At 39.2% G+C, this 25,006-nt stretch overlaps 1 protein-coding gene across 2 annotated transcripts in view; it reads left to right on the forward strand.

The window, feature by feature from the left end:
• The window catches only part of Ano6 (anoctamin 6), a 181,697-nt gene that overhangs the window by 69,126 nt on the left and 87,565 nt on the right, over window positions 1-25,006 (forward strand). For both annotated transcript variants that reach the window (XM_004863154.4, XM_087199956.1), the window contains exon 2: window positions 2,814-2,893. In XM_004863154.4, the coding sequence (XP_004863211.1) occupies window positions 2,814-2,893 (80 nt within the window). The remainder of the gene's footprint in view (window positions 1-2,813; window positions 2,894-25,006) is intronic.

The following is a 25,006-nucleotide window of genomic DNA, read 5'->3' on the forward strand; positions in this document are numbered from 1 at the left end:
GCCTTTTTAGCATTTCCCCCTAATTCTGTTTTGATAGAAAAGTCTCAAAGTGTCACTGCAATTTTGACTATTTTATTTTTGTTAAGAAATGAATTTTTTCAGCTGTGTTAGATTACCAGAAATGAGAATGTCAAACATTTGCTGGAGCCCCTTGGTAGTGAAATGTAATTATCATATTAGCATCATAAATCATTTGCTTCTCAGTACTATATTAGGTCATGAGAGTAACAGCTGTGGCTTTGTTCTACCTAGATGATGTTTCAGTAAAACCATTTCTGTTTCTATTCACTCAAATTTACAGTTTCTTCTTTGTGTTAACATTAACCACTGAATGTATTATTTTCCATTACCAAAAGAATAACTAAAATTACAAATAATTATTTTTTCTCACAAATCCTTTCAAGCTGCATAGATAACCTTTAATTCGATAGGACATCTGTGTAACACATCTTGTTTCTCTTCTGTCTTTAGGCAAAATGCATGCTTTTTAAAGCCTCTTCCTCTCAGTCAACTATTGCAATTCTTTCCTATCTTTTGACCTCAGATACAGTACATTATAAACAGAATAGCTCATCATATAGGAATCCAGATTAGATGTCAAAATGAAGTCACTTCATCAGATTTATAATCATGTAAAAAATAAATGCAATATTATGTTTTATTGACTTGCTGGTTCTGCCATAAAGCATCATAAATACCACTGATGTAATTTCTTCAGTATCTCTCAGTGCTATAAAAAGGTTAACTCTACTCTTCCAGATGTAAGCAGACCTGCACAGCACCAGCTTAGAACATTTCTTCTCTTAGCCAAGTGTATATACTGGTACGTTTGACCAAGTTTTAAGGGTGGTCTGCAGGAATATAATTGTCTTGGACAACTGTTGTTCTGCTGTTGGAGTAAGCTTATTATGTTAAAAGTCTGTTAAGTTTAACAGACTATGTTGAAATTGCCATTGGCCTCCTGGAGTTTTCAGAGGCATGCACCTGAATTTTGTCCTTCGTTTTCACTCTTCAAGCCTTGGTTCATCTAATTTGTTCCACTTCTGCGCTGGATTCCATGTACAGCTCTCTGCTGAATTGAATTTTTCAGAAAATTTAGTCCCTTGTTTGTACTGTCATTTCTACCAGGTTTTTTTTCCAGGTCATAGGAAGCACAAAGATGTAAGTTAAGTGGACAGATAAAGCCCCCTCCACTCCAATTCAGTGTGAACCTAAAAGCTAATGGAGATTCTGGAAGATTTTTTAGTGAGATGCCCATTATTATTATTATTAAATCTTAGTGAGATTTCCAATTATTTGGTAATTGAATTGCCTCAATTGTTGGTTGATTTGTACACAATCACTTAGAGATCTCTTATCTCTTCTGTACATGCTGAGCTTTCTTCTTTTGGGCTGCTGAAAGGAAGAATTTTTCTGGATCGGTAGGAACCCAGCCTTCTCTTTCACAATAGCCTTTAATGGATTTAAAAAAAAATAATGTGTATGGGAAAAATGTCACTAGAAAGCTAAGACAACAGCACACTTAAAAAAATTATAAGCAGTTTCATTTAATACTTCATATTCAAACTACCTTGTTTTAAAAAAATAATTCCTTTACAGCTGCGTTGTCCAAATTAGGCCCAGATGAAGACCATGGTTTTTTTAATGAGTCCTGTGTCCCTTAGACTCTTTACCCCTTTAACCTTGTTGTTTTTCCTTGGCATTGACTTGAGGCTTAGATCTGTTGATGAATGAGAACATCTAAATTTGTTTAAACATTAAATGATATTTAAACTTAAGTATTTAATATTTAAGAGTATTTTCCTAGATAGCCAAAATTATATTATCCCAATGTCAACAATAATTCCATAGTCCCCTTCCCCCTCTTATGTGCTTTGCTCTAGATAGTGCCCGGGGCCTTCCACATACTAGGCAAGTGCTCTACTGCTGAGCTATTCCCCAACCTGAAATTTTTGAAGGAGTCTTTACATCTGTGTATCCAAACCAGAACTGCACACTGTATATGATTGTGTATTTTGTTTTCTTAGTGGCTTTTTAATCTGGAACAGTCCCTTTTATTCACGTCAGTGTCTTGTTGACAAGACTAGTGTCTTGCAGAATGACCTACCTCTGGATTTGTTTCCGTTCTCCCTATTAACACTATTTGTCCAGTGTAGTAGCTACTAGTCACATGTGGCTCTGGACCTTTGAAATGTGACTAGTCTGCATTGAGATGTGCTGTGAGTATAAAATACATACTGGATTTCTAAGACTCATTCCAAGATGAAAATGTAAAACAGTTCACTAATCATTTTTAAAATATTGATTATAATATTCAGATGATAATTGGAATCATGGATTAAATAAATTTTACTATTAAAATGAATTTCATCCATTTCCTTTTAGGTTTTTAAAGCATACTAGCAAATTTTGTTTGGCTCCCATTATACTTCTGTCAAATGCTGCTTTTCTAACATACCAAAAAAGAAAATTGTTACCCCAAAATGACTCCACATCAGTTCCTTGAGTTGTAACAGGAAGAACATCAGTGGGCTAACATGTTCCTTAGCGAGACTTTTATTTAGTTACTCTGTGGAAGCTAAGTGATTTTCCATGCGAGACCTGGGCTAGGAAATTTTAAACCCGATGTCCTGCCAGCATTGCCCAGTGGTTCACATAGCTGCTGAAGATTGTCTCTCACAGCTCAAGTGTTAAAAAATGTAAAGCTGTAGGTGGGCCACACATTCTAAATATAGTTGCTCTCAGTGTCGTGTATAGCCAGTGAAAGCTTGTGCTTACTTGTCTGCTTTATTTATTTGTCTATTTATTTTTAGTGTTGGAAAACTTGGAGCAGACAATTGTCTCTAATTGCGGATCACTGGAAAATCAACAGGATTTCCGAGCCCCAGAGTTTGTGAGTACAACTACTTTATCTTAAATTTATATTGGTTAGGCAGAGATTTTTCACAAAATAGGGGAAAAGTTTTATTTAGAGAACTGTTCTGCAGTGGTTCCAGGTCTGGTATAAGATCTGGTGACATTGATTATCTTCAAAGCTGTGGTGTCTCTAGAGAATTAGGTTCCGAACTGCAGCATCTCAGCATCACGCACTCTAGGCTTGATCTATACACTCCTCCTGTAAATGCAAATGGGAACTTACTGTGCAGTAAAACAGCATCATCTTTTCAAAACTCCCACTTCATTCACTGATACTACGACTGATACTTGATTCACTCATACTGTTGCTATTTCTGCTGTTAGTAACTCTGGAAACTCATTGTCTTTACTGAGCACATACACATTGACTATTGTTAGTCAGAATCTATAATGGACACAGGCTAACTCTGATTTCCTTTTGGAAATCATACAACCTTGTAGGACTAGGAATATTCTATTAGTTATTCCTACCAAGAAGGGGAACTAATGCTTCCACTCAATTAGACTCATTAAAAATTAGCCATGGTTCCTACCCTTCAGGAATTAAAAATCTTATTAGATGCTACTGTGATTTTTATTAATGCCTTGTTTAAAGAAAATTAAGTGCGTAGGATGCCTTGCAAAATATCTTTAGTAAGTAGATTTTATATTAGGCTCATATGGAGAGAGAGGCTGTGCCATAGTATTGCACCAGATATGTAGGAAAAGCGTGCCAGGATCCATCTGGATTGACCGATTTTTGTCCTTGCTACAAAGGGCTTATTTACCAATTATGTTAGCAATGAAAAAAATTTGGGGGGGTTATTTTCAAAGTCAAATATATAATTGCCACTCCAATAATTGGCAGAGCATGATTTGTATAATAACTGATGAAGACTGATCTCATTCTGTGGTTTTCTTCTTAGTGCCCACTCAGTTCAGCAAATAGTCAGGAAAGCAGACAGTGCTCAGGACTGAAAAGGCTCACATATAAGGCTGTATCCATAATACTCTTTTATTTCACAGTGTGGGGCTCCTATGGCATGCTCACAGATTGCCTACTGTGAAAATCACTTAGATGTAATAGACATAGTATTCAGTGACTTCCTTATTATATTCAGTGAGATTTTCAGTGAAGGAAAATTAAGAATGTAATTGTAACTGCTTTTTATTGATTCTCTTTGGGCTACATAACCTAAAAAAGAGCTGTGTTCAGCAAGGTGTTGGTGTGCATGGTAAACATATATGCAGTTCATACTGATTCCTTATATGAAAATAAAAGGAACAGATTCTAGCGTATTGTGGTGTTGGAGATAGCATGCCTCAGCAATGTCTTCTCCACAAACAGTGAAGTGGAGATATACTGATAATCTTCCACTTTTAAATTTTGATTACTTCTACCTTTAGCATTGATTTCTTGATTACCAGATTTTTATTTTGAAAGTTTGAAGTCCGCCTAATCCAAGGTAGAACGGGCAGTAGTAGAACTCAGGATCACAGAATACATTTACCCTTTGTGCAACTTATTTTAACAATGACTTTGAAGATGCCCAAGTTAGGAGATTCTTAGGCTCAATTCTCACTTTTTAATTTTTCACTGTCGTGCTGCAAGAATTATTGAAAAATCATTTGCTTAGCTACACCAGTGGAATTGAAAGCCTTTGATCACAATTACTCTGCATGTGTAGTTGATAATATATTTCTATATTCTGGCTGTTATCTTTGTCTAATTGTATGTTCATACCATGTTCAGGGAGGAATCTGTGATTTGCCTTGTGCCTTATAGATTTTCACACCTCTGTTGCTTATTACACACCACTTCTTTGTGTAGCACTTAAATAGCCGCATCACCATGGCAGAGTACTCCGATCTTACAGTAAACACACATTACCCATCACTGTCTCTATAGCAAACAAACAGAAGGTGTAGAGGTGGTCCCTAGAGAACAGGGTGCTCCAGGGGATCAAGTCTTATATTTAAGACTAATCCTTTTTGTGGGCAGAAGATTACAGCTTCAGTGCAAATGATGGCACCACTCATGCAGGCGGCTGGCGGGGCGATGCCAGGACAAAGTCAGGTGAGTTGATCCAGACCAGATTTTGAAATCAGAAATGCAAGTGACAGTATGAACCCAGGAGCCAAGAGATCCCAAAGGCAAAGCAAACTTATAAACAAAAGACTGGGAAGAATAAAAGGAACTGAAAAATCAGTGTTCTGTTTTTCTCTGTCTGGGATTTTGGAAAGTCCAACTGTAGTTTACTAAGTTGAACTGAAATAAAACAAGGCCAAGACTGTGTTTTTACTCAGGCCTTGTCCTCAAGTAGTTCAGGTTTTAGAAGGATCCAGAGCCTAGTGTTTTTATGTAACAGTGTATTTACATAGTTTGGCCAACAGGGAGAATAAAATGCTTATCATTGTTAGTTTGTTTCCTTAAGAATTTGTTTTTCTTTCTCTTGAAAAAAGACCTGGGGAAGTAGTACCATTTGAATAGCTTTGGTCATTGAGTTCACAAACAAACTAAAGTTTTAAAGCCAGTACTGGTGTAGCATCTGCCTCTTGGTGTTGGGCAGCATCCGCACTCAACTTTTCTCTTGTTTGCTGCAGAGTTTCTTGATTATCTGCTGGCGGCCCAGCTGCATCACTTTGCTCCACCTCCCACCCTCTTTTGCAGTCCAAGTGAATGTTAAGGTGTAAACAGAGTTGTGGTTGTTTTTGATTCTCCATAGCTTGTGAGGAGCTGGAAACATGTCAGAACTAGAAACTATGTCTTAGACCTGCTCTGAGGTCAGGTGAATGTGTAGGAGGGAGTCAGAGTACAAGGAATCTGGCAAAATGCTGGGATCACAGAGAGTAACTTGGTGATCTTGTTATGATGAAAACCATCTCAATCATTGTTCAGTTTTTTTTTAATATAAGCACAATGAAAATGTTTTATAACGTGTTTTATTAATATTTTATAATAACATGGTATCTTAATTTTCTTTTGGTATTAGCTTCACTATTATTTGCTTCTCACTATTAATGAACTATAATTTGTCACATAATTTTTGAAACCAGTCAAGGGAGACCTGGTCAGGGAAATGGCAGCATGGACAGACCCTCTGGGAGCATGTGGGTAATGGCTATCATTTGGGGGCATGCATGAAAGTAGACTTTGTACATGGTGATTCAGGAACTGAGTCTTAGATACACTGCAGAAACAGGCTGTGTGGTTGGGACTTTTGATAGGGAATCATCCATGTGGTGATGGAGCAGAGGAATGTTCTGCAGCATTGTTGTTTGCAGATGTAGGATATCAGCCCCAACCCTCAGCTCCTCAGGGCTCCCTATCTTTGGTCTGAGGTGAAGAGCAAAGGAGATGTAAGACATCAGTTAAGAGTTAGGTAGTCAACACTGGCCCCAAAGACTAGGTTCACTTCAGGTCTCAATGGGTTGAAAAACTAGAGGGACCCTGACTTTGTTGGCACTGACCAAGCACTCAGAAGGGAATGAGAGTTTGAGCACACATGGGGTAAGGGCGGTGTTCAAGAGGATTATGACCTAGCAGCATTGGATCTGCTTGCAGCAAGCAGGGAGATACTGCTGTGGGTAGAAACCAGGCTGTGGTCAACATGGAAGGCAGGAGAGGCTAAGGAATTGTTTTATGATCTGAATCTCACTATTAATACCTTACTTTCCCAGCCTTTGCAGAGCTTGAAGTTTACATATGACTCTCTTGACTTTTTAGAAGCAAGAATATTCTTATTACCTCTGATCTCATGCCAGTTGATTTAAAAAAAATGATTTAGCTTCTATCAAATTTGAAGGAAATAATAGAGTTTGGGATGACAAAAGAAAATTAGGATAAACTGAGGAAGATAAAGAGAAGCCAAAGGATTTAGAAAGAATAGAGAGAGAGACCCAGAAACGGGAGTCTTAAAGTGTAACAAATATATATACCCTTAATTAAGCATCATGTTTACTCATAGAGAGAGGCAAAACTGAAGAGTAATTATCCCTATTTGGGATTTTAGAGAACTGGCTGCTTTTTTGAGGGAAGATACTACTTCATGGAGAATATTATTCCCTGAATTTCAAATTTAACTATCTTCAGCCAGGTGAAAATACATCTGATCCTAAGGAAGATCTCAAGGAAAAGTATTAATTCGCTCAGCTGATGTTTATTTGATATCTACTATTTTAGGCTTTAGCATACAGAAAAAATACTGGTATTTCTGATATATTTTGGTGGGGAAGACAGTAAAACAAAGTCAATAAAATACATGTCAAATGATAAATCCTTTAGAGGAAAAAAATACGATTGTGTGAGAATGGTGACAATTTTAATTAAATAGGGTGTTTAGGGCATAGCATCTCATTTAGAGGGTGCCAAGTGAGAAGACTTGAAAGTAGTGCCTGGAACAAACTGTTTAGAAATGCAGAGAAATGGTTCCACCGCGTGCCTCCCAAGTGCAAGGTCCCAAGTTTGATCCCCAGTAAAAAAAAAAAGAGAGCCTAGAAATGCAGAGAAAGAACATTCCAGAGAGGAATGGCATAAATAAAGATCTTGGGTTTGGAGATTTGTAATGTGAAAGAAGAAATGACAGGAGGCCAATGTGGCTGGACCAGAATATGGAAGGTGGGGGAATAATAGATTTGGCGGTTTTACTCTGAGTTGGGAAGTCATTTCCGGGTAAGTCTTTGGAGGATAAATCCAGGAGATCTGAGCAGAGGGGTGACCTCACGTTTATGTTTAATAGGATCACTTTAGCTGTACTGAGAATTAATGGTGGAGTGGCAGAGCAAAAGCAGGGAAACCCATTGGACATTTTTTTTTTTTTTTTTTTTTTGGGTACCGGGGATTGAACTCAGGTCCTTGCGCCTGCACAGCAGGTGGCAAAACCACTGAGCTAAATCCCTGGTCCCCATTGGACCTTTTTAAGAATCCAAAGAAGGGATAGTGGCATGTTGATGCTGACCATTGGTTATGGTTGTAGTGGGATACACTCAAATTCTGGATATATTTTGAAGGTAGATTTGTTGACAGATCAGATGTGAGAAAGAGCAGTCAAGGATGACTGCAAGATTTTTTGTATGAAAGGTTGTGACAGGAGCAATTTGAACAGTAATACACAGAAGAAAATAAAACTTCTCTTTTGGATATGCAGGGTTTGAGACACCCAAGTGGAGATGTCAATATGCATTAGATAGGTGTGTGTGAAGTTAAAGAAAGGTTCAGTCAGAGACCTGGGAGTTGCCAGCACACAGATAGGGTTTAACATGTTCACACAGGCCATAATTTGTATATCTTGCTGCTGGGTGGCTCTGAACCACCAGTGCTACATGCATAACTATCCCATTGGCAGCATGGCATAGTCCTATCCAGTGGGACAAGCCATCTAAGGAACAGTCTTGCATGTACCACTGGTGGTGTAAGCCAGCATAAACGTGTTAAAGCCATGAGACTCCATAAAAGCAGCTAGAGAATCAATGAGATGGAGATTTGAACTGAGCCCTGGGAGGAGATCAGGAAGATGAGAAAGAATCAGTAGAGGAGGCTGAATAAGAAGAGGAAAACGAAGAGGGTCTTGCGTGCCAAATGAAAAAGTGTAAAATAGGAGGGAATAGCCAAATGCTGCTGATGAGGATGGAGACTGGACCATTGGATTTGGCAACAGGAAAAAGACCTTGACAAGAGAAATAAACATCTGTTGAATGGTGGGATCCAAAACCTCATTAGGAAGGATTCAAAACAGAATGGGCAAAGAAGAATTGGCTACATGTAATTTAGGTAATTCTTTTTTTTTCTTTCTGAATAAGAATGCAGACAAAAGGAAGATTAGGGTAAAGAAAGTTTATTTAGTTTTAAGATGGCATGAATTCATATTTTTAAGGTGGGGGCACAGTCTAATAGGGATAGAACATTTTGATGATGCAGGTGTGAGGTAGAAGAATTTTGGGATAATGTCCTTCAAAAGGCAAGAAGGGGATGGACTTTGGCCAGAGGGATTGGCCATTGCTGTAGGGACCTTCATACTTAGAAGCAGGAGGGAAGCCAGAGTGAATGTTGAGGCATAGGTGGAATTAGCTCAGTAGATTTGACAGTAGAAGCTTGTTGAAATATTTTTTAATTGCTTCCCATTTCCCAGTGAAATGGGAAGCAAAGCATTAGCTAAGATTGAGGAAGGAGAAGAGACAGAGAAATCTAAAGAAAAAAGAGATGAGACAATCCTTTGGAAGAGTGGGAGCATAATGCATTGGGGAAATGCATTATGATTGCCTGGAAGCAACAAGAGCCTGCTTGGGGCCAGTGGTCATGATGGTTGTGTGGTTGTCCCATCTACTGTCAGCTTGAGGAGCAAGTGTGGAGTAGGCAAAGAATGTGATTTAACCAATTTGAGTTTTCTCCAGGTCACTTAAGTAAAGCAAGACAAAGGTAAGAGAGTTATGGGGTATTTGCAAGAAAGTAGAGAATCATAGACATGAGGGGGAGGCCATGGGATCAGTGGATATAGATCCTAGTGGAGTTTGACACTTTTGAAGTTGGTACATTGGAGACAGTGAAGTGGAAAAAATAGGAGGTGATAGTCAAAGTGTTGGATAATTGACGAAGACTATGTTAGCTTTCTGTCACAAATATCTGAGATAATTAGCTCTAAAGAGAAAAGATTTTAGCTCATACTTTTGGAGATTCCAGTCCATGATTGGTTGGCCCATTGCTTTGGGCCTGTGGCAAGGCAACAGGAGTACATGGTGCTGGTGCAACAGAACTATTCATCTCAAAGCCAGGAAACAAACAAAAAAATGAAGAGGGACCTGGGGAGATCCCATAGTGGCCTTCAAGGGCATGTTCCCAGTGACCCAAAGACCTCCCACTAAGCCCTACCTCCTAAAGGCTCCCCCACTTGCCAATAATGTCATGATGGGGACAAGCTTTTAATACTAGATTTTTGGGAAACAGGCAAGATCTAAACTTGAGCAGAGGAATAACTAACTAGAAAGCCAGGGTTTGGGCTGTAAACATTGGAATGAGGGGCCAAGGCATGGGGCGTTAGAAGAATCACATAAGTGAATGTGGAAATCCCCAAGAGTTATGTCAGGAGTAATATATTAGAGAAGTAACTGTGAGCCAAGAATTGAAGCGCTATGGAATGAAGGTCCCTGACTCAGAATCAGTAGATGACTGAAAATCTGGAGAGGGGCAGGGCAGAAGTGTAGAAGCAGAGGCAGTGATGCACAATTTCAAGTGTTGCACAGGGATCCAGTTAGATCCCTCTCTCTCACAGTCAGCACTCCTGACCTGGGCCCGATTACAGTGTGTTACAGGGTGAGCTGTCCTTTGCATTGAAGGCTATTGATCAGCATCCCTGGTTTCTGCCCTCTAGCTGTCAAAGGCCCCTCCCTTGGGGAAGGGATGGCAACCACGTATCTCCAGATATTGCACATATCCCTAGCAGCGAAAGTTGCCCCACCTGAGTTAGATGAATGTAGAAAAGACATCGAGATCATTGGTGTCCTTAAGTAGAACTGTTTCTGAGGAGAGCTGGCAATGCCACTCTAACCTGGGTGAGAATGGAGTATGGAATGTGAAGAGGAAAGAAAATAGAAAACTCTTTCACAGAGCTCGATGATGAAGGGTTGGAGAATGAGAAAGACATAACAGGAGGAAAGCATAACAGCCAGAGATGATTTGCTTTTTATCAGATAGAAATGAAGAAGGACCCATGTAATAGAAGCAGTTGAATCTAGAGAAGAGAGTTGCTTTGAACAAGACCAAGGCAAGTTTGCATGGCACGTGTGGAGGAGTCAGCAAACATATCCCATGCCAGTGGGTTATGAGTGTCATGGAGGGAAGTTGAGGGATTTACCTATGACATTGTTTTCAGCTGCTAAGAGTAAAAATAACACAGGCAGGCAAGAATGGGAAGCAGTTGTGCAGAGTGGGGAAGCAGGCTGACTGGAAGAAGTTCTGGGATCCCTGGGCAGTAGTGAGGGCTTATATAGGGCTGACAATCTCAAACGGTGATGCAGCTTTCTCTGGCACCACTCAGATCCGGAAAAAGGAGAGAGCAGGCTTCTGCCAATGTTGGGGTGTGACTCTATGGGCACGAAAGAAAGAGTGGAGCATTGGCAAGAGTGTCCCCAGAAAGGTGAGGTGTGGAATGTGACCTTATAAAAGGAGTGAAGGGAAGGAAGAAGATCAGGAGAGTGATTAGGAAGGGAGAAGGGGCTCCAAGGTCTGTGACATCAGAAGAAAACACAGTTGTGAGAAAGAGGGATTCTGGAAAGGGAACTTTGCGAGGAATGGCAGTCTCAGGGACGATGGTGGTGGTTCAGTGCACGAAAAGGAGGAGAGCATTGTGGTAGAAGCTGTGCTACTGAGGAGCCAGAGTACACTGGTCATGTTGTGCCTTTGGGTGTGTGCTGTGGCTCCTCCTGGGATTCTGGGGTTCACAGGATGGAGAGGGGCATGTGAGCCAGGGGCTGCAGTTTTGGGGGCCAGGAGCAGTTTCTGGGAAGTGGGAGATGAGACACCAGGAAACTGCACATAGAGACCTGGATATAAGAAATAATGAGGAAGTCACAGGAGGCCAGTGTGGCTGGACCAGAATGGAGGGTAGGGAAATAATAGGTGTGCCTCCATAGATCTAAAAGAAAATAATGTTAGAAATAAATCTCCCAAGAACATTGGGAAGTAGTGGTCTGGGAGTGACATGTGAAGAAAGGAGAACATTTATCTTATTTCCTTCACCTGTGGCATGCAAGGTATGAAAGCATAACCCACCAGCTGCCCACAGGTCTAAAGATTTTTGTTTGCATGTTTCAAAGTGGTTGGTCAGGTTTTGTTTCAAAGTGGGATCAAGGATCTATTTTAATCTTTTATTTTTCCCCTGAGAAATCCAAAATTCTTTGTTTGGTTATTTCTGAGGCAACTGAATTGGCACTGGGGCTATTGAAAAATATCAGTTTATTTTATGGTCAGTTCAAGGTCTTTCTCATATTCCCAGGATCTGCAGAGTCAGGATGTGAGGGACAAGGAAGGAACCTTCCGCTCATACTTCTCCACTCAGACTTTTGCTTTCTGTAATACAGCAAGATGACAGCTTTTTGGGCCTTTTGTCTTTTGTGCTGAATTTGTCAGACTAAAAGAAAAAAAACTCAACATCCAAGGAAAACCAGACAAAAGAATCTTAATTTGGCAAAAGGAGTCTCAGAAGGGAATATGAGATCAAAGATAAACTGGCAAGAATTGTTCAATTGGCCCATTTGCTGTGGTAGGAGTTCACATCGCATTTCAGTGTTGAAAGCTGTTTTCTTGTTTGTTTGCTTGCTTACTTGCTTTTAAGAGCAGAAGGTGATAGAATGTGTATTTTGTCTGAATATGTAGAAATACTTATTTGCTCTGTGTGGCTGATTTCAGAAGCACAATTTGTGGATTCTTTAGAATTTGGGGAGAATGAGCAAAAGTAGGCAAACCCACATATAAAGATGTCATTCAGAAATTTCTTCTTTGGAATGAAGAAATGTCTTTTCCTAAGAGAAACAGTCATAAATGGTGATTAGGTTGCCTGGCTCAGCCAAAGTCGACCCACGGCAGCCAATTTAAATCAAAGTGCTAACAAAATTTTACTGTATTCTGATAATCCTCTGGAATTTACCAATCTTTTCTTTTTCCACCATTAATTGTAAAATGCTACAGTAAACTGTTCAGAGTACAGAATGAGTTGAGGCATATGAAAAATGCTTAACATGATGAGATTGATTAATTGAATGATGGATTGATTTTGAGTTGTTAGATGAAGAAGCAGTAATAGGTCCAAAATTTAAGGAAGACAGTTTAATTATACCAGCCAGCTTGTGTATTACTTTTGTTTTTTCTGTCAGTGAAGGTAAATTTTATTGAAATAGTCCAAGCCCTGGTGAAGAACCGTAGAAGTCCATGCTGGTCAGGAATATTTTGGAGGGGAATATGGTTGTTTTAAATGGGTTTGAATTTCCTGGGTGGGAAAATTATATATCAACCAGGGTATTTAAAAAGAGTGTAGAGTTATTTGTGGAGCCGCAGTTAATGATATTTATTTATTTATTTGGGGGTTTTTGAGACAGGGTCTTATTATGTAGTTTAGGCTGGCCCTGAACTCACTGTGTAGCCCACAGTAGCCTGGAACTCGCAGTGACCCTCCTGCCTCAGCCACCCCAGTAGTGGGATAACAGGTGTGTGCCACCGTGTCTGGCTGTGGTTAATGATCTCGAGCTGACAGGGAGACTGGCACCGATGCCGGAACACCAGGGTGATAAGTAGGACAATTTTCCAAAACAGGGTGGGATTAAGGTAGGAGTTGGACACAGTCTAAATTCTGACAAATGGAGGCATCAAAGCTGGAGTGTTTTCATCTCCAGCAGTGTTGTCGAGTGAGATTTTTAAGCAAATGGTTTGTGAATGTTAGAAATAAGTCACCAGGAACCAACATGAGCTCAATGAAAAGTAATCCCAAGCTAAGCACGTTACTTTAAAAAAAAGGGGGGGGGGTATTAGATAGAACAGGAGAAAGCCACAGCCATTTGTATTTTGATGTATATGCAAGGTGTATAGAAAAAAACTGCTTTTAAATACAAAATTAAGAAATGTGGTCCTAGAAAATGGGCTTATCTGGGCAATTGATCTTAAGAAGACTGAAATAATGGATGGAAATCAATTTCTAGAGGAGGCAAAAATCAATATGAATTAAAGTAAACTCCTTCCTCTAATTCATAGATACTGGGTGCTTAAGAAAAGAGCTGTAGAGTGGAGGCTAATGACCGAGGAAGTGAAATGGCTAGGTATGATGGCTAATTAAGCGCAGTATGAATTGAGCATGTGATAGTGATGTAAAAAATGCATATCCAGGTTGCATTTATACTGTTTCCAGGACAAAGAAAATCTTAGGCTTCTCCTGCTCAGTATTGGTTAAGCCACCTCGAATTCTGGGTGCTCCCTTTTGAAGGGGAACAGGCATTTTTAGGGGGAAAGATAGCATGGTGGAGAATCCTCTTATCTAGGGGAGAACAACACAAGATCTAAATATTAGACAGTAGTCATTAGTAGATCATGGTGCAAAATATAGTATTAAGGTCCATGACTAGAAAGTAAACACAGCAGATAGATTTCATTTCAGTAGAAAGACATTCTTGTAAATTAAAATATATCTAATAGCATGGAGGAGTTCAAATACTGCCAGGCTGAATAGGTACAGTCTGAGCAGGAGACAATGAACTCTTGAAGCAGGACATGTAAGTGGGGATGGAAAGACCATACTTGTCTTAGGGTATTAAGTTAGCAGGACTTGCTAATTGACAGAAAGTGGGGAATGACAGAGAGGGAGAATGTTTCTGTGAATATCCTACCCCAGTGTTATGTGTGACTCAGTAATGCATCTGAATTGCTTCTGTTTTATATTTTTCCTTCACTTAACTTATTATCAGCAGCAACTGAATTAAGTTATTAAAACCCTTTCCTCAGTATACCAGTGTTCATTCTCCTTGGATTTATTCATTTATTTTCAGAAATCCTTGACTATAAAATGTGTTATGAATTCCTGCTCCACAAAGTAACACGTTTGAAATTCAGTGAGCTATTATCTGAGAATGTCAAAATTAATTTGACAAAAACATGGGTGAAGAAAGCAGGAAGCCCTGGGCATTCTGAACAAAGATTTGATATCTGTATTTACCATAGAACTCATCTGATTATAAGTGATCTGGAAGCATATCACAGTAATGGCCGGGAAAACTCACAAGAGCGAAAGAATTAAGTTAAAGTTGAGAGTCGGCTGGCAAATAACCTGACCATGCCATGACCTAAAAAACAGCATGAATGTGAAAGGTTGTAATGAAAATTTAAAGAGAAGTATAGAACTTGGTGGAAATTGTACACACAATATGAATTCACAGGGATTCTGGAAAATTGAAAAAGGAGACCAGTGGGATTTCCACTGCAGCTGTCCCTCCCTTATTTTGAATTCTAATGAATTTGGAAGGCTGAAATGCTTTGTTTTGTTTTTTTGTTTTTGGTACCAGGGATCAAACTCGGGTCCTTGAGCTTGCGCAGCAGGTGGCAAAACCACTGAGCTAAATCCCCGGCCCAGGCTGAAGTGCTTTGGAAAGATGACCTGTAATCTTAATTTCTGAAGTCCCTTAGTTAGCTATAGTTTTCCTTATTTTAGCAAATAATAATAAAAAGTACATCTTTATTGTAAATCTCCAATGCATTTCTAAGTCTGTCTCTGGTAAGAAACTATAAATAAGCTTTTACTTAGGAAACCCAAATGGCTCCTTCAAAAGGAAAACGCATTAAAGCTCCTTCTCCTAAGTCACTTTTTGAAATGTAGATTAATGTGACTTGACAGATTGTAATAACTACCAGAAAGCATCTTCATTAATTATAATGTGCAAACCAGTAATATGGATCTTTATACTGTTAACATGCATTAGAATATATCACATCAAAATCATACTTGTTGCTGAAGTAAAGTTTGATTGCTAAGTCCAAATCCCTTAAAATAAAAGCAGATAATGAAAACTTTGACAGATCATTCAGCAGTGCCAATGGTATCGCCACCTTCATGTTCTTTCATTAGCCTTAAGTGTATTTTTAATGTAAATACACTGTCCTTTGACGTAAGAAGGTTGGAGAGAGGTGAAAACTGAGGTTTCCGAGACTTTTAAAAGTACTTTTACTTCTTATTTTTAAGTTTTCCTTTTTGTAAGTACTAATTGTTCTAAAGTACTCCTAGGCAGCTGAGCATAAGATGGACCTCCTGGAAAGGAGAAGCCCTCTGTACGTACCTCTGTGGCTCTGCTCTCAGTCCCCCGCAGGCAAATCACTTTTCCTTTTAGGGCCTCTGTTTCTTCATGTATAAAAAGCAGAAAAATCAGCAGTAAATTTCCTCTCTGAGGTGTTGTTTAGTGACTGTACAGTGATTGAGAAACAGTTTAGCAATCCTAAAAAGCATATTCATAAAATAATAATACAGTGAGAATCTTATCCAGCATCTATGGATGCTTACAGTTGCCTAAACATCTTGCAGGCAGAGGGCTGGCCAGCACTGAAATGTCCACAGCTCTGCATTGCTCAGCACACCAGCGCCTTCTCATTTCCTTTCAAATGAAATCAGACTGTGTCACTGAAAGTTGGTCTTTTTGTCCTTAGAAGAGCAGGCAAGAGCACTGAAACCCTGTACTCCTGAGAAAGTACAGTTACAGGCACTGAGGTACCAATAGTGGGTTGAGAATTTGTCATACTTAGCCGTATTATAAAATACAAACAGCACAGACTATCAGTAAATAAGTATGTTGAGCACTTAACTAACACTTGCTAATTTTTAGTGAATTGGAAGTAAACACTATTTATGCAGTATTTGGAATAAATCACGATCAGCTTCACTGAACTTGTAGTAAAATTTCCAGTGGCATTTAGAGAGCTGGAGGAGTTCAGTTAGGGCTGTCATTTTCAACCCTAACTGTCTATTAGAATTATCTTGAGTGTTTTTAAAATATGAAGGCCCAAGCTCCAACTCATGTTGTTCTTGTTCTTGGTTGGGAACTCAAGCATGTTTATATAAAGTTTATGAAGGTGACTATAATGGACCCCTGGTTTAAGAGCATTGTCTTAGAAAAATAAGATCTGTATTTTTATAGGAGGTGGTACAGTATATAGCTCAGCCTTGAAGGATAGACTTTAGTAGGTCTAGTACAGATAATGAAATTTACTGTACTGTCTTTAGTACAAATCTGTCTTTGATACAAATCTGTATCAAAATCTGTATCCATCAGGTCTTTATCGTGCCCTTTGACTGATTAGATGAGACCCATGATGTTAAGCCCATCTACAGAATTCCTTTATAGAAACACTCAATCAGTGTTTGATTGCACATAGGGGTTCTACATACATCCTAGCCAAGCCCATACATAATCCTTTCACAGTGGATCTGTTACAGGAGTATCCAGATAGCATTTCATGAACAAAGAAATGAAAATAGAAACGACTGAGGTGTGGCCAGTTTGCACTGAGCATGCCACTCATCTAGAGGAGTTGGGGGAGAAGTCGGCAAGGTAAGGTTGAAGGTAGGAATGCTGGACTAAAGAGTGTGGACTGCTGAGCTGAAAAGACGAAGCCACACTGTAGCAGCACTTTCCCACTGAACTTTCTCTGATGATAGGAGTGGCTGTGGAAACACTTGACATATGGCTAGCGAGACCAAGGGACCAAAGTTTAAATTTTGTTTAATTTTAATGTATGTAAACTAAACAGCCACAGCTGTTTTGGACGGTGCAGCTATACAGAGATCAGTGCAGTGGGAGTGCACAGGATGATTTGGGAGGAGAAGTAAAAGTTAACAGTTGGGTCAGCGAGCGGGAGGGAGAAGTAAACCCAAGATAATCCTACAGTTGGCCATTTCTGCTTCTCTGACCACTCTCCTCCTTTCTGCTTGCCCCCTTCTTTCACCCAAGCCTCTCCTACCATTAAGTTTTTCCTCAGAGCTCATCCTGCCCTTTTCTCAAGCCTCCTCACACTCACTTCTTTAGCTTCAGCTACAAGCCCTATGTTAACAATTCCCAGATCACACCTACCTGTCATCTTAGATCTTTCCCTCCTAGTCTTATTCCTTTTCCAGTTCTCTGCACTTTGATGAATGTAATCACCATGCTCTCAGCTGCTATAAAGCCGGAAACCTGAGACTTGACACCCTCTTTCTGCGGGGCCCATCTGATTGATCCCTGGGACCGCCCATTCTGGGTACCACCTGTGCTCCTCCCCTTTGCTCCCCCGCAGCTCAGGTGCTCCTTGTCTTCCTTGAGCTCAGTTTCCCTCTTCCTGCTTGTATCAGCCACAGACCTACTATTCTCAGAATACTTCCTTTAAAAACAAAAATCGGATCCTGCCATTCCTTCTGTGATGTTTAGTGGAAAATTCCCCCTGTTGCTTCATCTGCCTTCTTACACAGTGTCACAGGATAAATATTTAATCAAGTTCAGCTGATTTATCTAATAATGTCTTTAATATTTCTGTGTAACTGTGGGAAAATAGCAATGAAAGGATGGCACAGTCTGTGTCCCCTTGGGACATACATTGTAGTGAGACAGACATGAATCAAATAATTACACAACTAACTCAACAGTTAAGGTTGTGAGAATAACAATGAAGGAAGGATACTGAGGATACAGAAAGGGGAAACCTGGCAGATGCTCTGGGAAAAAGAGCCAGCCTGGGAGAGGGAGGAAAGGGAATTACATGTGCAAAACAAGGGGAAAATACCTTTCTCAAATGGAAATCAATGTAGCCATTGAAAACCTTAATGGAATGTAGTAACTGACAATTGCATTGGTTTGGAATGCAGTCTCCAGTTTTATAAGCCATCTGGAGCAGCCTTCTGAAACCAGGATTGGGCCTTTATTATTGTCTTTGGCAGCCTAATTATAAAACTTGAATGAAATGGTTACATTAAATACTTTGGCTTGAATATGTTGCCTCAAGTCAATTCTAGTATTTTCTAAGTATTACAGGTTAAAAACAAAAGTGTCTCCCTTCAGTATTGTATACCAAATGAGATAATATATATACATGAACTATATTATATTACATATGTATTGTATCATAATGTAATTTATATAATGCAAATTTAAAGCCAAAATGAATGGTATAGATTCACAGTTCTAAACTTTTTATATCCTTACTCTTAACCCAAAGAAGACCCCAAAGAACTTTTTTTCCCAGTAGGTTTACCTATTGATACTCACTATATAAGAATTTAAACAGAGAAATTTGAAAAATATTAGTTTATTTTAATGTAACTGATAATCTAATAACAAATAAATTAATATTTAATGGTAATGCATAATAGCAAACATCTTTTATGTAAAATAATTTTTCTAAAATAAAAATTAGCAAGAAGGAGTGGCATTATTTTATATATTTTATAAATCTCTGTAAGAAAAGACAGCTGAGCCAAGCATGGTGACACATGCCTGTAATCTCAACACTCTGGGAGGCTGAGGCAGGAGGATTGCAATTTGGAGCCCAGCATGGACAGTGTAGTGAGAGCTTGTTTCAAAACCTAAAGTAAAGGTGGCTGGGGGTGTAGCTCAGTGAGAAGGTCCTGAGTTCAATTCTCATTACTGCCCCATTCCTCCAAAAAACTGGATTGCCATTTTTGCTTCAGTAGTTAAAAGTTACAATCTGTTTGGGTTGAAATATGCCAAGATGATCTAGTCTAATACAGATAGGTAGTTGGAAAAGAGAATATTTCAAAGCCTTTTTCGAATAATTTTATTCTTTGATAGCACTTAAAATTCAACAAGTGGTAGTTTCTTGAAAGCTGGCTACAGTGTAGGATGTAAAATCATATTGATGAATTCTTCATGCATTGTAAAGATATCTTGCATTTTGAATGGCTTTCTTTCCTCAAGTGTGGTTTTACCACCACACAAACATAAGTCAGTTGGAAAACACCAGTTCACTGCAGATCTTGAAAATAAGTAGATCTTACAAATGTTTACCCATTTTGTTATACCATGTGGGGGAAAAAAAATCACATCTGTTAATAGTACCTCATTTCACAGGCAAACTATTAATATTGGAAAGTTGAAGAGTCTTAATACTTGCCTGAAAACTTAGAATTGTATCTAGCAATAAATATTGTCAGTTATTTTTCTTGAAATGGCAGTTCATTTTGTTCATTTGCAAAAAAGGGTCTGCCACCTAAAGTCTGCCTACCCACATTTTTATGTTAGTTTTGTCCAATAGAAAGGATGTTTCATGGAGGGGGAGCTATTTCAGTACACAACCCAAAAACTATACAAGCACATTTCCTCAAAATAATCATCATCTCGAGTGCCTCATGGGTCCTTGCAAATCTTCACAGAGAATATGAAATAATCATATACCCAAGGTTCAAGATTCATAAAGTTAGTAATTGTTACTGCTTCACCAAGAGCATTGTTTGTTTGTTTTTTGAGACAGGGTCTCACTATGTAGCGCAGGCTGTCCTTGAACTTTCAGCAGTCCTCCCGCCTCAGCATCCTGAGGGCTGGGATTACAGGCATGCACCACCACGCCTGGCAAGAACATTCTTGAATGAAGTGCTGTTTTGTTTTTGTTGTGAGATGGGGGGTAAAGAGTGACTGCTACTACAGTTGGTGGCTGCACCCCTTGCAACTTGTGCACTGTTATCACAAATATTAACATAACCAGAAAGGCAAGTAACATCCTGGTGTTACAAAAACAGTTTGAGCATGCGTGTAGTGGGTGTGGGAGGGTAGGGGTGGTGTTGGAAAGCTCAGAAATTCCCCAGGGTGCGTAGAATACACATTGGCATAGACAGCAGCATGGTGTGGGGTAAAGAAGCCCCAAACCAAGCTGTTAAGAGGTTTCAGGAGTGAAGGCCTGAGCTGGACCGGGATGGAGAGCTATGATCTGGGAAGGTGGTAAGGGAGGGGAGGGGAAACCACAGAAGCAAAGGAATTGAGGCTGGACACAGCATGATGTAGTGCAAACCCTGTGAGATGGATGGCTGGGCTGGAGGGGTAGAACAGGGAATAACTGTTTATAAAATGCAGATGTGGTCAAATTATGGGGTATGCTACCTACGCAGTTGAAACGTTTGTACTTTTCCAGAGGTCTCTAGGAGTCATGGAAGGGCTTTGAGCCTTGCTGTGACTTGCTGCATACGTTGGTTTAGGGATGTCCACAAGGCAGCAGTGTGTAAGGTGAGTTGGTGGACCGGAAAGCTGGACGTGCTGAAACCAGAGGTATTGTGATCTTGTTAGTAAGGGTCTGGGCACAGACTGAGTGATCGCATGAAATGGAGCAGATGGAAATGTAGACCGATTGCTTCAGGAGTAGACGCAGTACAAGTTGAAAAAGTCGAGGGTTACCTGTGTGTTATATGTTATGAGCCCTGTTCTTTGCCAAGAACGCTGTTAGAGAAATTGACAGAAACTGCATGTTCTCTGAAAGGTCACACGTAAGACTTTGCTCTTCCAAAAGAATCAGAATGATTCCCTGTTATTGGTAACAGGACTGTATTGCAGAACACATTTCCCTTTTGCCCTGCTGTTAGGAAGCTTTGTGCCAGTTTTAGTGTTAAAATCCAGAGCAGTTAGAATTTTTCCAGTGATCAGTACATTTTCTCCTTCCTACCTGCTCTTGCCCTGTTTATAATTCATTAATCTTATTGTATTCCTTCTCCTTGGTGCCAAATATCCTAAGTCTTCCTTTGAAAGGGGAGAGGGGTAGAATCCAATTTAATGGTAATATTAATAACCCTTAATGCACTCTATACATTTGTGGAGTGGTGCCTTCACTTGAACCACACTTTCCTCAAACCTGAAGAGAGCTAAAAAGCTTCTGACATCTAAAACCAAGTGCTATGGCCTAAATTCCAAGAAATTTTTAAAAGTCAGTTGTGATTCCAATTCAAAGTTGATTAGAAGCAGCAAATACCAGTGTGGTACAATATATACCTACTAAAGACAGGTAAATTGATTGCTAAAGGAAGTGACCCTAGGTAACTTGAGCACTGGCAGGGGAAAAAGCTAGATGCTGGTGGAAGTTCCTAATGATTACAGGGTGTGTGACTGCCCAACCCAGCTAGGAGTCGATAAGAAACTGTCAGTGTATTGAGCCTTCCTGCTATTGCCTTGAGTGTATCATTTTGCTTAATCTTGACAATAACCATGCCTTTCTTTCTGTGATTTCCTTCTTTTTATAAATGAGTAAATTCAGTTTGTTTGTTTGTTTTTGAGGGGTTTTTTGGTACCTGGGATTGAACTCAGGACCTTGTACTTGCCAGGCAGCCCCAAGTAAATTTAGTTTTAAAGAAAAGGAATATATAACAAAATCACATGCTACTTGGCTACTTGTATGTAATAAAGTTGAGCTTTGAACCCAAATATGCCAGATATCAAAATCGGTGTCCTTTATTCTTCATTTGGGTTTCCTTCATTTTTACCTCCTAAATGATAATAATAGCTTAGTTTACATTCATTGTCTTCTTTTAAGGTATAAAAATATCATATACTATATTTAAGGATTTTCCATCACAAAAAAGATAAAGTAGCCATTTTTTAATTGGCATAAAATGTATCTGAAAGCTCATTTCTTCAGAGCATTTTCTTGAATAATCCAAAAAAATTAACAGAGGGTTTTTAAAAATTTTTCTTTTATTAGTACATGTGTGTAGCACGTCATGTTTCCATTTGTTGTGTGGAGTTGGTTCATACACATTGCACATCTTCATTCCTTTTTTCTTCTTTTTTCCTTCCCTTCCCTTCCCACCCCCACCCATCCATGTCTTGATCCCCCTGACTCTTTTGGTGCATGTTTGCAACGAAAATGTTTACATTCCTTGTGTGGAATTGCTGCATGTACATAGCACATCCTCATTCCTTTTTTTCATCCCCCGTCCCTCCACTTCCTCTACCCTCCCTGCATCTCTTGATCCCCTTCCCATTTGAGAAAGATCTATCTCGCTACCTCTTATTGTCTTTTATTTTGCTCTTTGTTTTTACATTGTTTTAAATGAGTCATCTAGGGTTATTTTGTGTGTTTGTACCTGCATGCACTTTGGAAACATCTGTACATCCTCCTTTTCCTACCACAAAGAATAGCCATTCTCATAAACCAGATTTTTAGTTGAAGGAAGAAAAATAATATCTATCAAACAACCAGCTGATATAAACTGAACTAGTTGTAGTCATTTACTGGGTTAAAATAGACTTTAAACATTTTTTTTTGTACATCAATTTTAACTTTCAATGGGTATCATCATGAGCCAAGTAAGTAATAGTAGGTACTAAATCTAGAGAAAAGTATGAGTCAAAATACATAACTGATATTTGGTAGTTATGCAGGTGACGTGTGTGTAATCCACATCAGAAAGGCAGTCAATAAGTGGTGATGTAAAATTAGCACGATACCTTCCTGTTAAATGTCCACATTGCAGAGAAAATATCAATATTGCTGCGCCCAGGGCCAGCTGACAATGCCCTAGACTATTTCTCCCCTTTCATTTTGGGACATATTTGGTAAAAATGAATGCTCTAAGGTCACCTTATACATTATTCCCTGTTCTGCTTTTGGTGACCACTTCCTGTTGCATCACCTTCCAAGGGTGTCTTAGCAGGCAGCACATTCCACCTGTTCTCATGGGTATCAGAATCCACAGTGGTTTTGAATCACAATTCGATTGCCTGGGATGCAGAGAAACCTCTCCTCACCCTTCCCTGCACATCTCAAATTGAGTGCTCACCTTGGAAGAGGTGCCTTCCCTCACTTAGCAGTTCTTTTTTCAGTCACAAGGTTCCTAGACTGAACCACCAGGAGTCCTATAAGTCTATTCTATATTGCCTTTTACACACTCATTCTTTTCCCTGTGTGGTCTTTAGGATCTCATCAGTAAAACTCAAGAGAACCTACTAACAAGTGATTAAATAAGAAGATAGTTCGATGAGCTCAAGGATAGCAGTAGGTATTACACAAAAAAGTAGTGATTCCTTTGGGCAGGCCCCATAGTAATAATGTTAGTGCCCCCTAGTTAAAACGTACAAATGAAAAAAATTACATTATTTTGACTGTGATATGGGGTAGAGTAGAAAAGATTGTTAATTTAGTGAGGCTGGTACAAGGCACTGTCATGCTGATTGGATGTGTTGATTTTATGGGTTTTCGGTGACAGTTAGCAACCTCTGTATCAGAAACTTTTAGAGAGGCCATGGCACTTACATTCTGCTTCCAGAATTTAGCCTAACGAAAAAGTAATTGAACATGTGCACATATACATATGTACAAGGAGGCTTTGCAGCAGTGTTTATAAAAGCAGAAAATTGGGAGCAACTTCCGCGTTCATCAGTGGAGGAACTGTTTAACTGAATTATATTGCAGCTATTAAACATGATGATGCAGAGCTTTATATAAAGCTAGAATAATGTCTGTGATGTTTATAAAACAGAATGTATAGTATCGTACCATTTTGGTTAATGTGCATGCACAAGCATGTAGGCTTCAAAGATGTACTTCAGAATTTTAAGAATCTCAGTTCATCTCTGAGAAATAGGATTACATATGACTTTTATTTTTTCCTTGATACTTTTCTGTATGTTCATAATTTTCCTATATTGAATGTACATTAATTTTATCTTCAGAAGTAAACCATTCTGTATTCTAAGAAAAAAGTAAACTTGAGCTTCTGCTCCATACAGAGGCTCAGCAGGGAATTCAGGGTGAGCAAGGTTGGGCACTGGCCTTCAGAAGTGAATAGTGTGGTTAACAGAGTGGGGAAGGATTCAGTGTGATTTGTACAAAAATCATCTGGGTCATCACAGTCACCACCAAGGGCTGTGCTTGGAATACCCTAACACCCTTGACTCTAAAACAGACTCGGGGTCTTCACTGCAGAATGCCTTCCTCACCATGAATAGGCTCCTTTTCTACTGCACTTCTTTGCCTTCAGCACATTCCTGAATGCCTGGCCTGGTCAAAAACAAGTTCCTGTGTGGCTCCCCAGTGCCTATGTACTTCTCTGTGTCCCTGTTACTAATATAGTACTTCCTTTTCCTCCCACCTCTGCTTTTTACAATATTAGTCTTTTCGGGCCTGGCATTTAGCTCAGTGGTTCCGCCACCTGTCCTGAAAGCACAAGGACCGGAGTTCGATCCCCGGTACCGAAACAAACAATACTATCTTTTCACCTTCAGCTTTCAGCTTGCCCGTCCGTAAAGTTCTTGGCCCTTTTTTTGGCTTAAATTTTGGCATTTCTCTTTGTAATTTGCATTTTAACCACAATAAAATTTGACGTGGTCTCTCTCATCTCTACAGTATTTTTGCATAATTGTGTGAAGGAAAAAAAGTGTTTCACTTATTTGTACTGTGAGTTTGCCTGAACTCTGTTATAGATAGGAAAAATACTTAGAAATTATATATTATTCATAACTACATGGCATGTAAATGTGATTATGTTCCAAATTTTTTGAGATCTGAATATTTACATAAAGGATTTTGCTTTTTTTCATATTGTAATTTCTTAACCATTATTAAATAATAAACTTTTTTCACAGCTTGCTGTGTAAAAGTCAAAACCATTAATTCAAACGAGCC

The sequence above is a fragment of the Heterocephalus glaber genome, unplaced genomic scaffold (assembly GCF_053883595.1).
Source record: "Heterocephalus glaber isolate CG9 unplaced genomic scaffold, H.glaber_assembly_v1.0 deba00001733, whole genome shotgun sequence".
In the NCBI taxonomy this organism is placed as follows: Eukaryota; Metazoa; Chordata; class Mammalia; order Rodentia; family Bathyergidae; genus Heterocephalus; species Heterocephalus glaber.